This window comes from Erinaceus europaeus, chromosome 18 (genome assembly GCF_950295315.1).
Source record: "Erinaceus europaeus chromosome 18, mEriEur2.1, whole genome shotgun sequence".
NCBI lineage: Eukaryota > Metazoa > Chordata > Mammalia > Eulipotyphla > Erinaceidae > Erinaceus > Erinaceus europaeus.
Genome location: NC_080179.1, coordinates 54,337,095 through 54,358,283, shown reverse-complemented (window position 1 = coordinate 54,358,283; position 21,189 = coordinate 54,337,095). Strand labels below are relative to the sequence as shown.

General features: G+C 38.8%; 1 protein-coding gene across 9 annotated transcripts in view; it reads right to left on the bottom strand.

Moving 5' to 3' along the window:
• Positions 1-21,189, bottom strand: part of R3HDM1 (R3H domain containing 1) — a 132,337-nt gene that overhangs the window by 25,911 nt on the left and 85,237 nt on the right. For all 9 annotated transcript variants that reach the window (XM_007525021.2, XM_060178041.1, XM_060178043.1 and 6 more), the window contains one exon: positions 19,813-19,936. In XM_007525021.2, the coding sequence (XP_007525083.1) occupies positions 19,813-19,936 (124 nt within the window). The remainder of the gene's footprint in view (positions 1-19,812; positions 19,937-21,189) is intronic.

Genomic DNA, 21,189 nt, shown 5'->3' with positions numbered 1-21,189 from the left:
ACTGGGATCCTTATGCCAGTCCAGACGCTTCGCACTATGTGAGCTTAACCTGGTGCGCTACCTCCCGGGACCCCTCCCAAAAAAACAACTTTTTTTCTTTTCTTTCTGAAGTACTGCTCAACTCTGGTGGTGTGGAGGATTAAACGTGGGACCTGAAAACTTCAGGCATGGGGGGGGGGTTCAGGCGGTAGTGCAGTGGGTTAAGTGTACATGGCACAAAGCGCAAAGACTGGTATAAGGATCCTGGTTCAAGCCCCCCAGCTCCCCACCTGCAGGGGGGTCACTTCAGTAGCGGTGAAGCAGGTCTGCAGGTGTCTGTTTTTCTCTCTCCCTCTCTTGATTTCTCTCTGTCTTATCCAACAACAGCAATGACAATAACAATAATAACAACAACGATATACAACAAGGGCAACAAAAGGGAAAAAATAGCCTCCAGGAGCAGTGATTCATAGCGCAGTCACCGAGCCCCAGTGAGGCAAAAAACAAAAACAAACAAAAAAAACTTCAAGCATGAAAGTTCTTTTGTATAATCTTTATGCTATAAAGGTTATACAAAAGAAATCTACCAAAAATCTGTAATAATAAAAAGAAATTACTGGAGAGGAAATAGAGAACCAGAGCATGACTCTGACATACGCAATGCACTTTACCACCAACCACCTCCTCAGCTCATAAAACTGTCATCGTCAAAGACTGGTTTATCTGTTTTATGAAGGGAGGGGTCAGAGAACCAGGACAACTCCCAGGCTCATGCACTGCAGAGGATCAAGCTTGGGGTCTCACTTATCAGTCACTTGGTCTATTATTGACCTCACTGTTTTATCGTCATTATCATTTTAATTACTAATAAGGTTATAGCTAGGGCTGGGTGCCTGTATAGAAAAACCACACTCATAGTGGCTATTTTTGTTTCTGTTTTATTTGATAAAACAGAAAGAACTGAGAGGGGTGACAGAGAGAGAAGGAGGGAGGAAGCGAGGGCAGGAGGGAGAAACACCTGCAGTGTTTCTGCAGTTTTGAAACACTTGCTTCACTACTTGTGAAGCTATGCCTTTCCAGTGGGGAGCAGGGGCTTGAAACCAGGTCCTGGTGCCTGATGAGTTTAACTAGGTGCTCCACTGCTTGGCCTTCCTGTGGTATTTTCTTCTTTCAACAACTAAGATCAAAATAGCTAACCATCTAATTTCAGGTTAATTAAAAAAGTTCCTCCAAAGAAAGCAAACTACAGTGCTTTGCATACAAATGTCCAAAACTAAAGGTCAATGAGATGATTTCTCTAACATTAAAAATATATTTTGCTAGATTATACATTTTCCATGTCCATCCCTCATTGATCTCTAAAGCAAAAGAAAAGGCAAAGATCTCACCTCAGGCACTAATTGTAGACAATTTAAAAGTTCAAGTATTAAATAACTGAGTAAAATTTAGTACCGACGGTCTCTAAAGGGATATATACAAAATATATCCAATAGCTAAGCAATATATTAATGACAAAGTAAAAATCCAGTGACAGTGAGTTCTTTAACAGAGACGTTTTTGTAGCATGCCATTCTGCGGCAACAGTGCTTTTATGGTCATGTTTTAAATGATTTCTCAACTATCTTTGTTAAAAAAAGAGTTGGGGGCGAGGTGGCAGCGCACCTGGTTAAACACCCATATTACCATGCAGAAGGAATCCCCCACTCCCCACCTACAGGGGGTCACTGTACGAATAATGAAGCAGGTCTGCAGTAGTCTAACAATTAACATTCAGCTGTATTTTCAGCTTGCCAATGACAAGTATTTCTATTTAATATGGTAATTTCCAAAAAACTATCAAAATATATGCTGACACAATTTTATCCATAGAAAAGTATGGGGCAGAAAACTGAATATACTATATGAAACTGAATATACTATATGCATTTATCCTGGTGCTGGTACCACCGCCTGGCCCCCAGAAATTGAATATAAATGAAAGAACTATTTTAATATTGACCATGCTACCTCTTAACACAGATATAGAAGCATATATGGTAGCATGAGAGTTGAGCTCAATGGAAAGTGACATCTTATAATGGATTTTCCAGAATTATGTTAACTAAAATGATGAAGTAAAATGTGGAATACCAATAGAATTCACTGTGTTGTAACAAAAATTAAAATACATTGATTTAAATAGCTAATTCCCATCCCCAAGAAACTTCAAATATCTTTGTATTACTTTTGTAATGTATTCAACATTATGTTCAAGGTTACAGACTACTTTGAAAGAGGATGGGGGCATTTTATGTGTAAGGGCAAATTTGATTTATCTGATTCAACCAAATTTATTAACTTTTGGAGATTAGCCTTGGATGCCCCTTGTATAGAATTCTCTCTTTTAGGGAGTCAGGCAATAGCGCAACAGGTTAAGTGCTTGTGGCACAAAGCACAAGGACCAAGTGTCAGGATCCCAGTTTGAGCCCCCTGCTCCCTTACCTGCAGGGGAGTCCCTTCAGCAGTGAAGCAGATCTGCAGGTGTCTGTCTTTCTCTCCCCCTGTCTTCCCCTCCTCTCTCCATTTCTCTCTGTCCTATCTAACAATGACAACATCAATAACAACAACAAAAATAAATACAACAACAATGAAAAACAAGGGCAACAAAAGGAAAAAAAAAGTAAATATAAGAAAACTTAAAAAATTCTCTTTTGGAAAAAAGTCAGATACAGAAGTCTTTCAGCAATTATATATGTTCTATAATTCAGTAATTATATATGTCATCGTGGTCTAGAAACCACATGATAAAAATTTTATTGGTGGGAGTCGGACGAAGCACAACGGGTTAAGTGCATGTGGTGCAAAGCGCAAGGACCGGCGTAAAGATACTGGTTCAAGCCCCCAGGTCCCCAGCTGCAGGGGAGTCGCTTCACAGGTGGTGAAGCAGGTCTGCAGATGTCTCTTTCTCTCCCTCTTTCTGTCTTCCCCTCCTCTCTCCATTTCTCTCTGTCCTGTCCAACAATGACGACATCAATAACAACCACAATAATAGCTACAATAATAAAACAAGGGCAATAAAAGGGAATAAATAAATATTAATAAAAAATTTTTTAAAATCTATCGGCAAATTTTAAGTGCTATTTTAGATTGCTTAAGGCTGGGGAGATAGCATAACGGTTATGGTAAAATGACTGTCACGCCAGAGCTCCCAGCTTCAGTTTCCAGCAACACCATAAGACGGAGACGAGCAATGTAAAAAGCAAATTAAACAAAACAAGCTGCTTTAGATTAATTAAACCAAATCTCCATTATTACCCATGCATACCAATGGATGGAAATTGTATATCCACATCCTGCACATTTTGAAGTTATAACAACAAAACAGGAAATCTAAATATTTGATTCTAAAGCCAACTCATTTATTACAGAGCAGAAATATGGGTCCTGTGAGCTCAGGATGTGTCTTCTGGGTGATATAAATGTGAATAATACATAGACTCTCTTTTTGGAGCCAGGCATTCTTAGTCACAGTATCTTACCAAATGAGCAATGGAAAGAGAGGTTAATAACAATAACAGGCAGAAATTAATAAATTAAACCTGAATGATATTCAGAGATGTATTGACATGCGAGTTTGGATTAAAAAAGAAAAGAACATTCCAGTAAAAGGCAAAAAGGAGAATAAAATAAAAATATGCTTGAAGAAATCAGGGAACATCCAGAAATGGTTAGATATGGTGTGGAAAATGAAGGTGTAATTCTAGTGAAGAACCAAAGGTTTTCAATTAGAATAGTGGGGAGAATTAGCAAGGGGTTCTAGATTTTACAGGGTGAAATAAATAAAATGGCTAACATCCACACCCCACTTAGAAGTAGCATAAATAACCTGGGAACATTGTTCTAACATTAGTGTGGAATTATTATTATTTTTTTAAAAAAGCATACCAAGTACTTTTATTTATTTATTTTAATTTCCTTATTGGGGAATTAATGTTTTACATTCAACAGTAAATACAATAGTTTGTACAGGCATAACATTTCCCGGTTTTCCATATAACAATACAACCCCCACTAGGTCCTCTGTCATCCTTCATGGATCTGTATTCTCCCCACCCACCAACCCCAGAGTCTTTTACTTCGGTGCAATACACCAATTCCAGTTCAGGTTCTACTTGTGTTTTCTTTTCTGATCTTGTTTTTCAACTTCTGTCTGAGAGTGAGATCATCCCATGTTCATCCTTCTGTTTCTGACTTATTTCACATAACATGAATTTTTCAAGGTCCATCCAAGATTGGCTGAAAACAGTGAAGTCACCATTTTTTATAGCTGAGTAGTATTCCATTGTGTGTGTGTGTATATATATATATATATAAACCACAGCTTGCTCAGCCACTCATCTGTTGTTGGACACATGGGTTGCTTCCAGGTTTAGGCTATTACAAATTGTGCTGCCAAGAACATATGTGTACACAGATCTTTTTGGATGGATGTGTTGGGTTCCTTAGGATATATCCCCAGGAGAGGAATTGCATTTCTAGGCCTCTGAGAGTTCTCCAGACTGTTCTCCACAGAGGCTGGACCAATTTATATTCCCACCAGCAGTGTAGGAGGGTTCCTTTGACCCCACACCCTCTCCAGCATTTGCTGCTGTTACCTTTTCTGATGTATGACATTCTCACAGGAGTGAAGTGGTATCTCATTGTTGTCTTTATTTGCATTTCTCTGACAATCAGAGACTTGGAGCATATTTTCATGTATTTCTCAACCTTTTGGATCTCTTCTGTGGTGAATATTCTGTCCATGTCTTCCCCCCATTTTTGGATGGGGTTATTTGTTGTCTTGTTGTTGAGATTTGCAAGTTCTTTATATATTCTGGTTATTAGCCTCTTGTCTGATGTATGGCATGTAAAGATCTCCCATTCTGTGAGGGGTCTCTTGGTTTGGGTAGTAGTTTCTTTAGCTGTGCAGAAGCTTTTTAATTTGATGTAGCACCATAGGTTTATATTTGCCTTAGTCTTCTTTGTAATTGGATTCGTTTCATTGAAGATGTCTTTAAAATTTATGCAGAAAAGAGTTTTGCCAATATTTTCCTCTAAGTATCTGATAGTTTGTGTTCTAACATCCAAGTCCTTGATCCACTTGGAATTTACTTTTGTATTCGGTGAAATATAGTGGTTCAGTTTCATTCTTCTGCATGTTTCAACCCATTGTTTCCAACACCATTTGTTGAAGAGACTCTGCTTTCCCCATTTAATAGTCTGGGCCAAGTACTTTTAAAACACATTAATCTTCCATAATTTTGTTTTGTAAAGATTTATCTATTAATGAGAAAGAGGAGACCCAGAGTATCACTCTTGATATGTATACTGCCAAGGATCAAGCTCAGGAATACATGATTGAAGGTCTGACATTTTATCCACTGCTGTCTTATTCCGAATGCTTAATTAAAAAAAAAAAATTGTTTTTGAATTATCTTTATCTATTTATTGGATAGAGACAGTCAGAAATTGAGAGGGAAGGGAGTAACAGAGAGAGAGAGAGATACCTGCAGCACTAATTCATCACTTGCAAAGCTTTCCCCCTGCAGGTGGGACTAGGGGCTTGAATCCAGGTCCCTGAGCACTGTAACATGTGAGCTCAACCACCTAGCCCCTTATTTCACATTCTTAAACTACTGGTACTAAGAAATTATTCTTATTAGTTGTTTTCTCATGCATATGCTTTATTATTATTATTATTTGCCTCCAGTGTTATCGCTGAGATGTGGTGCTTGCACTACGAATCTGCTGCTTCTGGAGGCCATTTTCCCCATTTTGTTGCCCTTGTTGTGGTTGTTATAGCTGTTGTTGTTGGATAGGACAGAAAGAAAATGAGAGAGGAGGGGAAGACAGAGAGGAGGAAAGAAAGATACCTGCAGACCTGCTTTATCACTAGTGAGTGACTTCCCCCCCCCCTGCAGGTGGGGAGATGGGGCTCCAATTGGTATCCTTAAGCCAGTCCTTGGGCTTTGCACCATGTGCGCTTAACCCGCTGTGCTACCACCCAGGCACCTCATGCATATGCTTTACATAGTAAGATTTTTTTTTTTTTTTTTTTTTTTTTTTGCTTTCAGGGTGATTGCTGGGGTTTGGTGCCTGCACTATGAATCCAACACTCTTGGCAACCATTTTTCCCTTTTCTCTTCTTTTCTTTTTCCTTCCTTCCTTCCTTCCTTCCTTTCTTTTTGTTATTGGATAGGACTGAGAGAAATTGAGAAAGGAGGGAGGAAGATAGGTACACTTTCAAGACCTACTTCACTGCTTGTAAACTTTTAAGAGCAAAATTAGAAACTTTATTTTTCCTTTATTGTTATCACTATTATTTTCTTAATTAAAAATTATATTTATGTGGTCTGGGAGGTGGTGCAGTGGCTAAGCCACTAGACTCTCAAGCATGAGGTCCTGGGTTCGATCCTCGGCAGCACATGTACCAGAGTGATGGCTATTTCTTTCTCTCCTCCTATCTTTCTCATGAATAAATAATTTTTAAAAAATTTAAAAATTATGTTTATTTATTAGATAGACATCCAGAAATTGAGAGGGAGATAGAGAGGGAGAGAGATAGAAAGACACCTGCAGCCCTGCTTCACCACTTGTGAAACTTTCCCCCTGCAGGTGGAGACTGGGGGCTTGATCCCTGGTCCTTGCGCACTGTAACGTGTGTGCTCAAACAGGCATGCCACCATCTGGCCCCTATTGATATCATTATTTTTACCACAGCACTGCTCAGCTCTGGCTTATGGTATATGCGTGTGTTGAAAAACCCAACAATTGGGAGTCTGAGCGTTAGTGCAGCGGGTTAAGCACATGTGGTACAAAGCCAGGGGCTCGAACCAGGATGCTTACACTGGTCCTTGCGCTTTGCGCCACATGCGCTTAACTCAGTGTTGGCCTTTCAAACATGAGGTCTCCAGAAAGATCCCTAGTAGGATCCCTGGCATGGTATTTGCCAGAGTGATGCTCTGGTTCTCTCTCTTTCGTTCTCATTAGTAAGTAAGTATCAGAGGGCTGGGTGGTGGCACACCTGGTTGATCTCACACATTACAGTATGCACAGACCTGGGTTCAAGCCCCCACCCAGCCCCAACTGCAGGCGGAAAGCTTTGCAAGTGGTGAAGCAGGGCTGCAGGTCTCTCTCTCTGTCTCTATCTCGCTTTCCCTCTTCTTAATTTCTGGCTGTCTCTATTTAATAAATAAACATAATAATAAAATTTTTTTAAAAAAGAAAATATCTGGGGGGTGGAGGTAGGGCCTTTATGGTAGTTTAACCAACTTAATTACAGGAAAACAGAATTATTGTAAATAATTTACCAGGAAACCTTAAAAACATTTTTTTAAAACCAAAACATGTTAAGTTAATAGTATTGTTATCCAACATAGAGATGAAATAAAAGTTACTGAACAGTGATTCAGGTGATAGCTATAAGAAAACAAACAACTACAAACTCACATATAAAAAATTTAGACAACAGTGGTTCAGAGGATGGCGCAGTGATAAAGCTTTGGACTCTCAAGCATGAGGTCCTGAGTTCAATTCCAGGTAGCACATGTGCCAGTGATGTCTGGTTCTCTCTCTCTCTTTCTATATTTTTCATAAATAAATAAAATCTTTAAAAAAAATGTAGACAACTTATAATGCTTTATCTGTGGGAAGGCCTTTCTACTTATCTGTATACTGTATGCAAGATGCACAATTTTCCAAAGCCTTATATTCTTTTTTTATCAGAAAATATTTATGAGTCTTACAAATTACAAGACCAGATAAATGTGCTCATTTCACTCATATAAACAAAGTGCTTAAACAAAACTTAAAATCAGTCTATTAAATACATTTCTACATGCTTATTTATTGTTGTTTTGCAGCAGGGTTATCACCCCTACCAGTATCTATTTTTTCTTTTATTATTTGATAGGACAGAGATAATTTGAGGTTGGGGGGCATAGAGGAGAGAGAGAGAATACAACTATAGCACTGGTTCACTGCCTGTGAAGGGCCTCCTCTTTAAGGTTATATTTTCTTGCCTTATTATAATTTCATATGATTATAAAACTGCTGGAAAGAGGGTTAGTGAGACAGGTCCCTTGGGAAGATGCTTGCTTTGCCATGAACATGAGCAACCCAGGTTTGAGCCTTGAGCCACGTTGGCACTGAGGAAAACTTCAGTGCTGTGGCATCTCTCTAATCCCCTCCTTTCCAATCTGGATTAAGAGAAAAAAGTTGGCCCAACAGTGATGCCCTAGATTAAAAAAATAATCTGGGAAGGGAACATGGTTTAAAAGGCAAGTCTCATGTTCCAGGTCTCTTGGTCTATGTCTCTCTGTCTTAATATGTCCATATCAATCTCTAACACTTCTCCTCTGGTTTTTATTTTTCCTTTTTTGTCTCAAAGACTGTCTTTGTTTAAAGAAATACATTCTGTTGCCATACATTCAGATAAATCTATAATAGTTTTCTTATGAAGTGATGACTCTGTTTTATACAGTGAGCCTACATGAGCAACTTTACAATATATATATATATATATATATATATATATATATATATATGGTAGGAAAACCCACCAGCTTTGAACCACACTGGGCAGGAAGCTGCTAGGCTCAAGGAACTTTTCTATATTTTAATTATTTTATTATTTTTTTATCAGAGCACTATTCAGCTCTGGCTTATGGTGGTGTAGGGGCTTGAACCTAGGACTTTGGAGTCTAAGGCACATGAGTCTCTTTGCATAACCATTATGTTATCTATATCTACTCTCTGTCCTCAAAAGAACTATTCTAAGATTGTAACAGATTAAAAAAAAAAAAGCTTTTACCATGTACTACACTGCTGTGACCTAGTAAACAATTCTATTGACATTAGGACAGGTGCTGGAACTGTTTTTCTATTTAACCTTAATTTTTTGTTTTTGTTTTTTTTAACCAGAGCACTGCTCAGCTCTGGCTTATGGTAGTGCGTGGGATTGAACCTGAGACTTTGGAGCCTCAGGCATGAGAGTCTCTTTGCATAACCCTTATGCTATCTACCTTCCACCCTGGAACTGTTTTTCTAAAGTAAGATATTTTGACTATTCATTCTAGTAATTACAACAAACAAACATTAACCCAGTAACTAGATAAAAAAATATAATTTTGGAGAAGGGTTTTAAAAGTTCCAAAAGGGAATATTTACTTTTTTTTTTTTTTTAACCTCCAGGGTTACTGCTGGGGCTCCGTGCCTGCACCAGGAATCCACTGCTCCTAAGACATTTTTTGCCCCTTTTGTTGCCCTTGTTTTTATCATTGTTGTCGTTATTATTACTGTTGTTGTTGTTATCATTGGATAGGACAGAGAGAAATGGAGAGAGGGGGGAAGACAGAGAGGGGAAGAGAAAGATAGACACCTGCAGACCTGCTTCACTGGTGGCCTGTGAAGTGACTCCCCTGCAGGTGGGGAGCCGGGGGGCTCGAACCGGGATCCTTACGCTGGTCCTTGTGCTTCGCACCACGTGAGCTTAACTCACTGTGCTACTGCCTGACTCCCATTTACTTTTTTTGACTGTCACAGTGCTAAAGTCACTGTTTGCTAGCAAAACTAGGAACTTCACTTAGAAAGCACTAAATACAAACTATTCTACTTATCCAGTTAAAACGAGAACCTGGGATCATTGAGATAGCTCACCTGGGAGGGTGCCTGCTTTGTCATGCACTTGGCCCAGGCTCAAGCCCTAAGTACCAACACATGGGAGTATAATACTGGAAGATGTTGGGCAGAGGGTAGATAGCATAATGGTTATGCAAACAGACTCTCATGCCTGAGGCTCCAAAGTCCCAGGTTCAATCCTCCACACCACCACAAGCCAGAGCTAAACAGTGCTCTGGTAAAAAAAAAAAAAAAAAAAAAAATACTGGAAGATGTTTAGGTGTCTACATGGAAGGTGTTTTGGTGTCTCTTATCCTGTTTCCTTTTATCTGAAAAAAATGGGCTCAGAGCAGTGAGAAGTTGGTGATGGTGATGAGGTGTGTGTGTGGGGGGGAGGGAGGGGTGACAACTTTAAGTTGTCTATACAAGACAAATAACTGGGGTGGGGCGGTAGCACAGCAGGTCCAGCGTAAGGAAACTGGTTTGAGCCCCCGGCTCCCCACCTGCAGGGGAGTCGCTTCACAAGTGGTGAAGCAGGTCAGCAGGTGTGTTTTTCTCTCCCCCATCTGTCTTCCCCTCCTCTCCATCTCTCTGTCCTATCCAACAACAAACGACATCAACAATAACAATAATCACCACAAGGCTACAACAACAAGGGCAACAAAAGGGGGAAAAATGGCCTCCAGGAGCAGTGGATTCATGGTGCAGGCACTGAGCCCCAGCAATAACTCTATAGAGGCAAAAAAAAAAAAAAAAAGACAAATAACCAACAATAATTAGTAACAAAATAATGATCTAATTACAGGTATGTCTCATTTAACATGCCTTTGCTTAATAAAATAAAACTACATTGCTGGGTGCTGGGCGGTGTCGCACTGATTAAGTGCATAGTACAAAGTACAAGAACCCAAGCAAGGATCCGTGTCTCTCCATAAATAGGAGAGATGCTTCACAAACTGCGAAACCAGTCCGCAGGTGTTTTATCTGTTCCCTCTCTCCTTCTCCTCTCAATTTCTCTCTGTCCTATCAAATGAGATGAAAAAACTGGCCACTGGAAGCGGTGAATGCGTAGTGTCAGCACTGAGCGCCAGCGATAACCCTGGTAGCAAACAGGCATTAACACCGAGGTTGCTTACAAGTTACTCTCAACCCAAGTAGTAAATTTAGGCTTCTGAGTAACTATTATGGACCAGCACTTTTGAGGAAAGTGGCACTGCGGTTCAATTTACTATCTAATCATCTAGACAAAAAAAGGGGGAGGGACCTATTTCAGATTGTCCCAAAATGATGGTTTGAAGACTGCCAAGTATGTGAAAAAATTCCAATGATCTGGAAAAGAGGGAGAAGGTTGAAGATTAGGTAGGAAGAAGTAAGATTCCCAGAGAATGAAAAGACCCATTAGGTTTGAATAAGGAAATGTATCTATGTGATAACAACTGTCCTGTAAACCTATTTCCCCTAGTTATCTAAAAAATGTTAAGATATGTTCAGTAATCTGACAATATAGCATCATCTTTACTACTACCATTCATTCTTCATTCTGTAAAGAATGTTTCAGTGTATTAGAATTAAATATATATTTGTTGTGATATACCTGGATTTAACCTGGAAATTACAGAAAAAGACATCTTTTAAAAAAAGTGTAAATACTGTGAGAAAGCATTTATTTTGTAAATAAAATCAGACCAATATAAATGATTCTAAACAAGAGAATAAATACTCAGGTCTCAGTATCAGTGCTATTTAACACTGTCATTTTCCTTTGCGAAAGGACTGCACTGCAGCAATATTATTCCATTTCAACCAGCTCTTTCAGAGGAAAGCACAATCGATTTTGCAAGCTGAGAGAACTAGGGCAATATAAATTGGCGGTTCATGTACTTCCCTGGAGGGCTCCAGAGAATATTCTATTTTTAACTCTCATTTACCTCAACAGAGAAGAGCACAAGAAGAAAATATAGTGCTCAGCAGAAAAGTACTGCACAGGTTTTAACTGGCTGGCTTTGTCTTATTCAGGTGACCTGAACTACCATTTGTGGTAAAGGAAAGCATTCTGAATTACATGGATTAGATATAATCAGAGAGGTAATAAAAAGAAATTGAAGAACTGCTTAGTAAGAAAAGCCATAAAGCTATGGTTATTTCATTTTACAGAACTATCAAAAATGTTTTAAGACTGAATTTGTACAGCAGAAGTAACATAAGGGTGGATTTATTTTTAATGAGCATTTTGTTTCTTTTACCAAGGTATGTGTAAGATAGTTTAGAAGAACTGCTTCCAAATGATCACAGTTTGTAATGCTGGTCTGTCCTTATGTCTGTGGCAAAATATTACCTTCATTATTCTTTCCCCTCTCACCCTCTGATCTCCTGCTTCTGTGTCCAAAATCAATAAGCACAAACACAAAAAACAATTCTAATAGGCTCTAGTGCCCAGTTACTGAAATGCAGACCCTATGAAGAATCTGAATAACTCAAGGAAATCTATGTTACTTACCAGATACATTTGGCTCCAGATTTCAGTGGCGGCAGATTAATGGAGAAGGGAAAAGGGAAATAGGTAGATTTGTAGGTTTTATACAATGTCTGATCTGTGCAGACGACATAATAGTAAGAAATGCTCACAGAATCAATGAAAAAACAAGGACAGCTGGGGGTATTGCTTAGCAATCTAAGTACAGAATTCATATTACTTTGGTGAAAAGCAGTCAAGTAACAAAACTGACTGGACCCACAGTTCCTATTTAACATAGCTAAATCCTCTGTTGATACTATTCCTCCTCTGACTATTTAACAGACCCTTTCTTTTTACTTTTTACACCCTACTTTCAATTCTGAATCAGTCGATGTTCTGTACACTATAAAGACTGTTTACCCTAAATTATTTTTCCTATGTTGTGATTTAAAGAGTAAGATATGATTCACACTATAACCTATTGATAACTAAGCTTCATTAACTCAGAACCACATGGTAGTTCTGAGTTAGGGAAAAAAAAGTTGAAAAGTTAAAACTGAGGTCTTAACACTTGGACATATTTGAATTTATCAACTGGTTGCAATACTAAAATGATTTCCAGTTTTGTAGTTATTTTGCTTCCCACATGCATACAATATCATACTGGTGAAAACTGAGTTATTAACATGGTTAGAACTGAAGAAGCTTCAAATGAATTTAGGCATCTTAGGTACATTTGATGGCATGCATCAAATAACATGCTCCTAAGAAGTTATATAATAATAAGGAAATGATATATATGATATGCTAATCAATTTGGCATGCTTGAGACATCAAACTATCAAAAAGAGCTCTAACCCAAATGGAATCATTCATCCAAATTTTCTTTTGAAAATAAATTAAATTACTAATTTTCACAAATTTTAAGAATTAATTACATTATGCCAAAAATGTCACTTCAAATCCCTATATCTAAGTATATGAAAAGGCATTACAACTAAAGAAAAATATAAGCGAGTATTAACATCTTAATACAATATTAAAGAAAAAAGTAGAGGAAACCTGATTAAAAAGAAGCCAGGAAGCAGCTGAAAAAGAGACCGGTTCACTGTGAGAAATGTAAACCTCTCAGACAGTGCTACGGCCCCGAATCCAACAGCTCAGGAACAAGGCCAATTATTGTAAAATAATAAACATGTGGTGAAGCTGCAAACTTTGCAAGAGTCGTAAGAATGAAAGCAGCTACATGAAAAACATTCAGGGCCTCAAAAGCCTAAAATCTATGCTATAGTTACTATCTGTAGGAAGGATATCCTTATAGTATACCCAACTTCATTACATGTAGTATACTGTACATATTCCAAGCTGTTTTATGAAAAAGGTTAAAACCACAATTTTTTTATTGAAATTAGCAAGCAATGAGATCTCCTGAAGTAACTGCTTTCTATTATTCCAATTGTAAGCTACTGCAAATAAATTAACCAAGTCTTTCTGAACTAAAAATGGCATGAATTACGGAATTTTAGAGTACATAGAAGATTCAAAAGATAACATAGTAAACTTCCTTATCCTGCAAATTGAAACCCAAAGTCTTAACTTGATGTGTCTAATAATATTTTTTTTGAGAAGAATCTTTTACTTATTTATTTATTCCCTTTTGTTGCCCTTGTTGTTTTATTGTTGTTGTAGTTGTTGTTGGGTAGTACAGAGAGAAATCGAGAGAGGAGGGTAAGACAGAGGGGGAGAGAAAGAAAGACACCTGCAGACCTGCTTCACCGCTTGTGAAGCGACTCCTCTGCAGGTGGGGAGTTGGGGGCTTGAACCGGGATCCTTACGCCAGTCCTTGCGCTTTGTGCCACCTGCGTTTAATCTACTGCGCTACTGCCTGATTATTGTCTCGTAACAGTTAAAAATGAATAAGGATAATCAGAATTGTGACTTCCATTTTATCTTCTTGCACATTATCTGAAAAATCTTATGCTGTCAAAATTTCTTTTGCTTCTGTTGATAGGGACTGACTCAACCTTCATATGAATGGCCACAGTAATGCCACATTAAAAATGAAAGATTTGTTTACTTCTTCTTCTTCTAGCGTTTGCCTTATTCCCTAGCAGTAACCATAGTAGATAGGAAGTTTACTGTCAAGTTTAGTAATGACTATAGTCTCTTGGCCCTCGTGTGGATAGGCAACCAAGCATTATGCCTGAGATATTTGTTCAGCCTCCTCTCTCTATTATTTCTATTATGCATGCCTTATCCAGTTTAAGAAGAAAAATTAGGCTTCTTAATACTTGGCACTAAATGTTTGACAACAAACAAAAATAAAAAGAACATGACAAGTTAGTTCTAATTTTAATCAGAATTGACAGTGATAGGAGGTAGATATAAGGAAAAAAATGCCAGCATGAAATCCAGAAAATATGGTGTCTACACACAAAAATGTAAATTACTGAGACAGAAATAGTTGTCTAAGTCTGTGAAAAAAAAATCAGGAACAAATATCTGCCATGTCCGTTTTCAAGTATATTTTATTTTTCAGTCAGGACACAAACTAACATAGATGCACACGCTACAGTAAGAAAAGACATCAACAAATAACCATTAACTAACTATACAAACCTTTAGACTACATTTTACTAGTAGTTCAATTCTAGTCTAACCCTATAAAAACTGCACTGGTAGCAGCTGGTTATAAATTAAGGGTCTCAAGCATGCATGATGCCACTGAGTGACCTCCTTAACTCACTTTTTTTCTTCTTCCTCTTATTTTTATTTAATGGGAGGAAGAGAGAAAGACAGGAGACACTATAGCACCCCTCCACCAGTATGAGAGTTTCTACCTATGCTGCTGTGCTGTGCTGTTCCCATGTGGCACAGGAGTTTGACTGAAGGTCACAGGTTTGAGAAGACACATACTCTACAAGGTGAGCTATGTCCTGGCCATCAACCTTTTCTTTATTTAAAAGGGAATTATTTATTTTTGCAGAGCTGGAGTCTCACAGATACATGACTTCACCGCTGCTAAGCTGCTGTTTTATACAGACAGACAAACAGACAAGACAGACAGATGGAGAGTGATAGAGATACAACAGCACTGGAGCTTCCCCTGGTGCTATGGCGCTCCCATGAGGGGCAGAGTTTGAGTCTCAGTCCCGTGTATGGCAAGGGTCCCAAATTTTATTAAACATGGAAAAAATTTTAAATTATTTATTATGAGAAGAGGGAGAGGGAGAGAGGCCCAGAGCAGTGGAAAGCAGTAGCATAATGTGATGTTAGAGATCAAACCCTTGGCCTCTGGGGCCTGAGGCATACAAGTTGGTGCTCTAACAGGCACTGAGCTACCCCCTCCCCCAAGTCCTAATGAAAAAATTTCTACTTAGACTAATAGATTTTCTTTGCACATGAAGACATTTTAAGGTGTTTTTTTTTTTAAATAAAGTGTTAAGTTCTGACTAACTCTAAGAGTCAAACACAATGTAAAAATTATTGAAAGACACCCTCGTTTATGTATCTTTCAGATGTGATCAACTGGCTTGTATCATTCCCTTCCTTTATACGATAATCAGAGTGTGTGGGAAAACAAAAACAAACAAAACCAATCAAAATTAGAAGCATCTGAGCAAGTACACTGGCCAAATCTGTCTTAAATCAGGCAGCTTGGGGAAATAGTTCAGGTGGTAGAGCACATGGTTTTCATAATTAAGGTGCCCAGCTGGATACCTAACACTGGAGGTAGCAAAGTGGTATCCTGCCCTCCTCTCACTTCCTTTCATATGTGCAATTCTTCTTCTCTGTTTCCACATGAAATAAAATAAGTAAATATCTTGGGGCAGGGTAATAGTGCACCCAATAGAACACACATAATACCACGTGTGAGGACCTGGGTTCAGTCCCAGGTTCCCACCTGCAAGGGGGAAGTCTCACAACTGGTGAAACAGTAGTACCAGTGTCTCTCTCTCCCTCTCTTAATTTCTGTTCATATTAAATATATATATACATTTTGTAATATATATATATATACACATATATATTGTAAGCATTATGTTTCAGATTGGGAGGTGGAGCTCAGTGGCAGAGCACATGCTTCCTATTTATAAGGTCCTGAGTTTGATCCTGGCACCAAAAGAATTTTAATTTTACAGGAAGTCTGACCATAAAGAGGAATAAAATACTAGCTACAGAAAAGAAATAATTTTCATTTATTTATTTATTGGATAGCAACAGAGAGAAATTGAGAGAGGAGGGGGAGATAGTGAGGGAGAGAGACAAAGACACCTGCAGCCCTGCTTCACCACTTGTGAAGCTTTCCCCCTGCAGGTGGGGACCAGGGACTTGAACCTGGGTCATTGTGTACTGTAATGTGTGCACTTAACCAGGTGAGCCACCACCTGGCCCCAGAAAAGAAATAATTTTACAGAAAACAGAACAAGCAACTTTGCTTGCTTCATTAATAGGCACCCCCATGCAGTGCTGGGGAGAAATGAGTCAGTAAAATCACTATGATGGTCTTATTCATTGGCTGTTTTAAGGGTTATTGCTGGGGCTGCACGATGAATCCACTGCTCCTTGTGGCCATCCTTTCTCCATTGTTACTGCTTTTGATATTATTGTTGTTGTTAGATAGGACAGAGAGAAATTGAGAGAAGAGGGGAAGACAGGGGGAGGAAAGAAAGACAGACACCTGCAGACCTGCTTCACCGCCTGTGAAGCGACCCTCCTGCAGGTGGGGAGCTAGGGGCTTGAACCAGGATCCTTGCACAGGTCCCTGTGCTTCCTACTATGTAAGCTTAACTCTATGCTATCACTCAGCCCCTATAAAATTCTTTTATAATAATTATAATATTAGCCACAATCTAGAAAACAAATGATTTTATTTTATGAAAGAGAAAAAAGTCAGAGAACTATTCTAACATATGAGGTTCTAGGGATAAAACACAGCATGTGAGCTGAGCCATCTTCTTGGCCCCAGAAAATAATTTTTCTTAGAACAAAACAGAAATGTATTTAAAGCTAGTAAACAATATCTTAACTTATATTTCTACGTATAAAGAACTTTTGATGTCATCTCTCTCCCTCTTCTTTCTTTCTTTTTTTACTGTGATGGGGGTGGCTTTGTACACATGCAGTGCCAACTTTTTTTTTTTTTTCATCAGATCTCTGGCTATTGGTTGTGCCAGGGATTGAACCCAAGAGCTCTCCTTGCAATATGATGTGCTTCCATTGTATTAAATCCTCTGGCAACCTTTTCATCCTTTTATTCTAAAATTGGAGAAAGGAAGGACGGACATACACACACACACACACACACACACACACACACACACACACACACTATAGTACCACTACAACATTTACAGAATTCCCTTCCTGTTGCTAAAAGTGTGCCAATTGACAATGGTAAGGTACTCCCTCTTCTAGGTGAGCAATCTTCCTACTTATCCTGAAATTAGAGTATGTACTACTTTACATTATTTGAAGATTACTAAATGACAATAAGTCATTTAGTACCAAAAGTTTTTTAGGCAGAAGACAAATTCTAAGTTGATTACATGATCAATTTTAAATTTGAGAGTCTCTTTGCATCACCATTATGCTACCTCCCCTGCCCTGAAAAACACTTTTCACATATACGATAAAGGGCAAATAACAAAAAAAGAGGCAGAATCTATTAAATGCAAGACAACTCATAGGGACTGGGTGGTGGTGAACCTGGCTGAGAGCACATATTACCATGCAAAAGCACCCAAGTTCAAGCCTCAGCTCACCACCTGCAAGGGGTAGGCTTCATGAGTGGTGAAACAGGTCAGCAAGTGTCTATTTTTCTCTCTCCCTCTCAATTTCTGTCTTATCAAATAAAATAAATCTGGAAAAGACACTCCTAGAAATAACAGATCAAGGACCTGGAAGTTAGCCAACAGATGTGATAAATAAGAATATCATCTGGGAAGGGAAGGAAATGAGCCGCAATGACCAAAGTCTACACTTGAACAGGAGCAGGAGCAATTTTTTTAAAAAAAGATTTTCTTTATTTATGAGGAAAACAGGAAAAGAGAGAACCAGACATCACTCTGGTACATGTGCTGCCAGGGACTGAACTCAGGACCTCATGCTAGAGAGTCTAATGCTTTATCTACTGTACCATCTCCTGGACCACAAGTAAGAACAATTTTCATGATATTGTCCAGTGCAGACAACTTTCTCCTGAAATTGAAGAACCCCTGAGAGTTCTACACAATGTCAAGAAAAAGAAATTACCTAAGTAGAGGTTCATGTGGTCTAAGTGAGTTATGCTGACATAGTCTGAGTCTCTGATAGCAACTAGCTACTAAAGTGGCACAAATAAGCCAATACAAATTTTTACCATTAATAGTTCTGAAAGGATTAAAAACAAATACCTTATTAAACTATGTGGGGCAGAAGTATATGTCTATATGGGAGAAATTAATCAATTAAATCAGTTTTATACATTGAGGTTACAATTGTTTTCACTGCTTAAAAAATTTGAACTGGAGGGAGCTGGGCTGTAGCCTAGCGGATTAAGCACACATGGGCAGTGGAAGGATCCTGGTTTGAGCCACTGGCTCCCCACCTGCGGGGGGGGGGGGGGGAGGTCGCTTCACAAGTGGTGAAGCAAGTCTACAGGTGTCTATCTTTCTCTCCCTTTCTGTTTACCCCCTCAATCTCTCTCTGTACTATACAGTAACAACAACAATAATAATAACAAGGGCAGCAAAAAATGGCCTCCAGGAGCAGTGGATTCGTAGTGTGGGCACTGAGCCCTAGAGATAATCCTGGAGGCAAAAAAAAAAAATTGAACAGGAAAATACATGAATTTTCATATATATATATATGAATAATTTTTATTAAAGATTCTATTATTTTACTTACTTCCTATGAGACAGAGTATTTCACATGAGAGGAAGAGAAACCAAAGCACCACTCTGGTACATGAGGTGCCAGGGGTTGAGTCTTTGGCATGTAAGTCCTGAGTGCTACCAGGTGAGCTATATTCACAGCAAAGTATTAGATTGCATTTGGTTTACACTATCTTTTACTACACAACCAGAAAACTGAAAAACAATATTTTATTTTTTCTTCAAAAATATTTTCATTTTCAAAAGAACATCATTTCTTTTGAAGGCATATTTACTGAAATACCAAGACACCAAGATATTTCTACTGGACGAACAATCTTGAACAAAATTACTTTCTTATGGGTAGTTGTTTAGGACATCTTAACTCAGTGTGCCCTGATATTACTGTTTTTATATGTGGATTATTAGGCTACAATAAAGGTTTCAATTGCAATGGCAGTGCGCACCAGGAAGTCCGGGAGTATCTTTTCATATGTCACCCAACCCATTATGAAGAAAACATGACAGAGCAGCATTTTCAGGAGGGTGCTAGTAAGACGTGCCTACTATTTTAATCTCACCATCTGCATTCTCATGTATGCATATAATTGAGACATATGATGTCTTCACATCTCCTCACTGCAGTGAGGAAATACCTTAATATGAAGATAGCATTGAGGGCGGGGATAGGCAGAATAATGATTATGCAAAGAGACTCTCATGCCCGAGTCTCCAAAGTCCCAGGTTCAAACCCTTACACCACCATAAGCCAGAGCTGAGTAGTGCTCTGGTTAAAAAAAAAAAAAAAAGACAGTGATGAAGAAAGATGGGGGTAGGAGGCGACAGTATGCACAGATAAAGATTCATGAATTCAGAAACATTACTCACCTGTCTGCTGTGCAGGCTGTGGCAGTGGCTGGTTTAGATGTGAATTGTAATGAACAGAAGAGACTTGACGATACTGAGGTTGACTGGAGTGATAGTGGCCTGGGGCACAGTAACATGCTGGTATCTAGGAAAAGTATTGAGGGAAAAATATTAATTTTTTAAATATTTATTTATTCATTCACTTTTGTTGCCCTTATTGTTTTACTGTTGTAGTTATTGTTGTTATTATTGATGCTGTCGTTGTTAGGCAGGACAGAGAAAAATGGAGAGAGGAGGGGAAGACAGAGACGGCGAGAGAAAGATAGACACTTTCAGACCTGCTTCACTGCTTGTGAAGGGACTCCCCTGCAGGTGGGGAGCTGGGGCCTCAAACTTGGATCCTTATGCCAGTCCTTGTGCTTTGCGCCACGTGTACTTAACCTGCTGCACTACCACCCAACTCCCCCAAAATATTAATTTTAATTGTGGCTCAAGAGATGGTAAATTGGATAAAGCACCAGACTCTCAAGCCTGAGGTTCCGAGTTTAATTTCCAGCATTACATGTGCCAGAGTGGTGCTCTGGTTCTCACTCCTATTAATTAATAAATAAATCTTTAAAAAGGTAAAATTTACTTACAATAGGAATTTTGTTCTGTGGGAAATATCAGAGTATGATGAAATAATTCTTTCCAACACTCATTTTTCAGTTTTAAATTTAACTGGAAAAATTATTCCAAATATAAATATGTAATATGTAAACATTACACCTGCCAATGTATTCACAAATCATATGATTGAGTAGATTTATATCTGGTCATAGTTACCCCACTCTGTTACAAAACAAATACCAAAGAAATAGTTGAAGGCTCAATCCAAAATTCCTTTGCCCTATATTCAACAGAATCATCATCCGTTTTATTTGTACCCCTGTAAATCATGTGAGTGTGATTTCTTTTTTTTTGCCTCCAGGGTTATTGCTGGGGCTCAGTGCCTGCACCATGAATCCACTGCTCCTGGAGGCCATTTTTTCCCCCTTCCCTTTTGTTGCCCTTGTAGCCTTGTTGTGGTTATTACTGTTGTTGTTGATGTTGCTCGTTGTTGGCTAGGACAGAGAGAAATGGAGAGAGGAGGGGAAGACAGAGAGGGGGAGAGAAAGACACCTGCAGAGCTGCTTCACCGGTGGCCTTTGAAGCGACTCCCCTGCAGGTGGGGAGCTGGGGGCTCAAACTGGGATCCCTATTCCGGTCCTGCGCTTTGCGCCATGTGCACTTAACCCACTGTGCTACCACTGGACCCCCGTGAGTGTGATTTCTTTGGAGACTTTGCTAAGTACCTTTAGCTTATTACAGTCTACTTTAAGGCAGTGTGGAGCTGCAAGTAAAATATAGTAGTTGTGT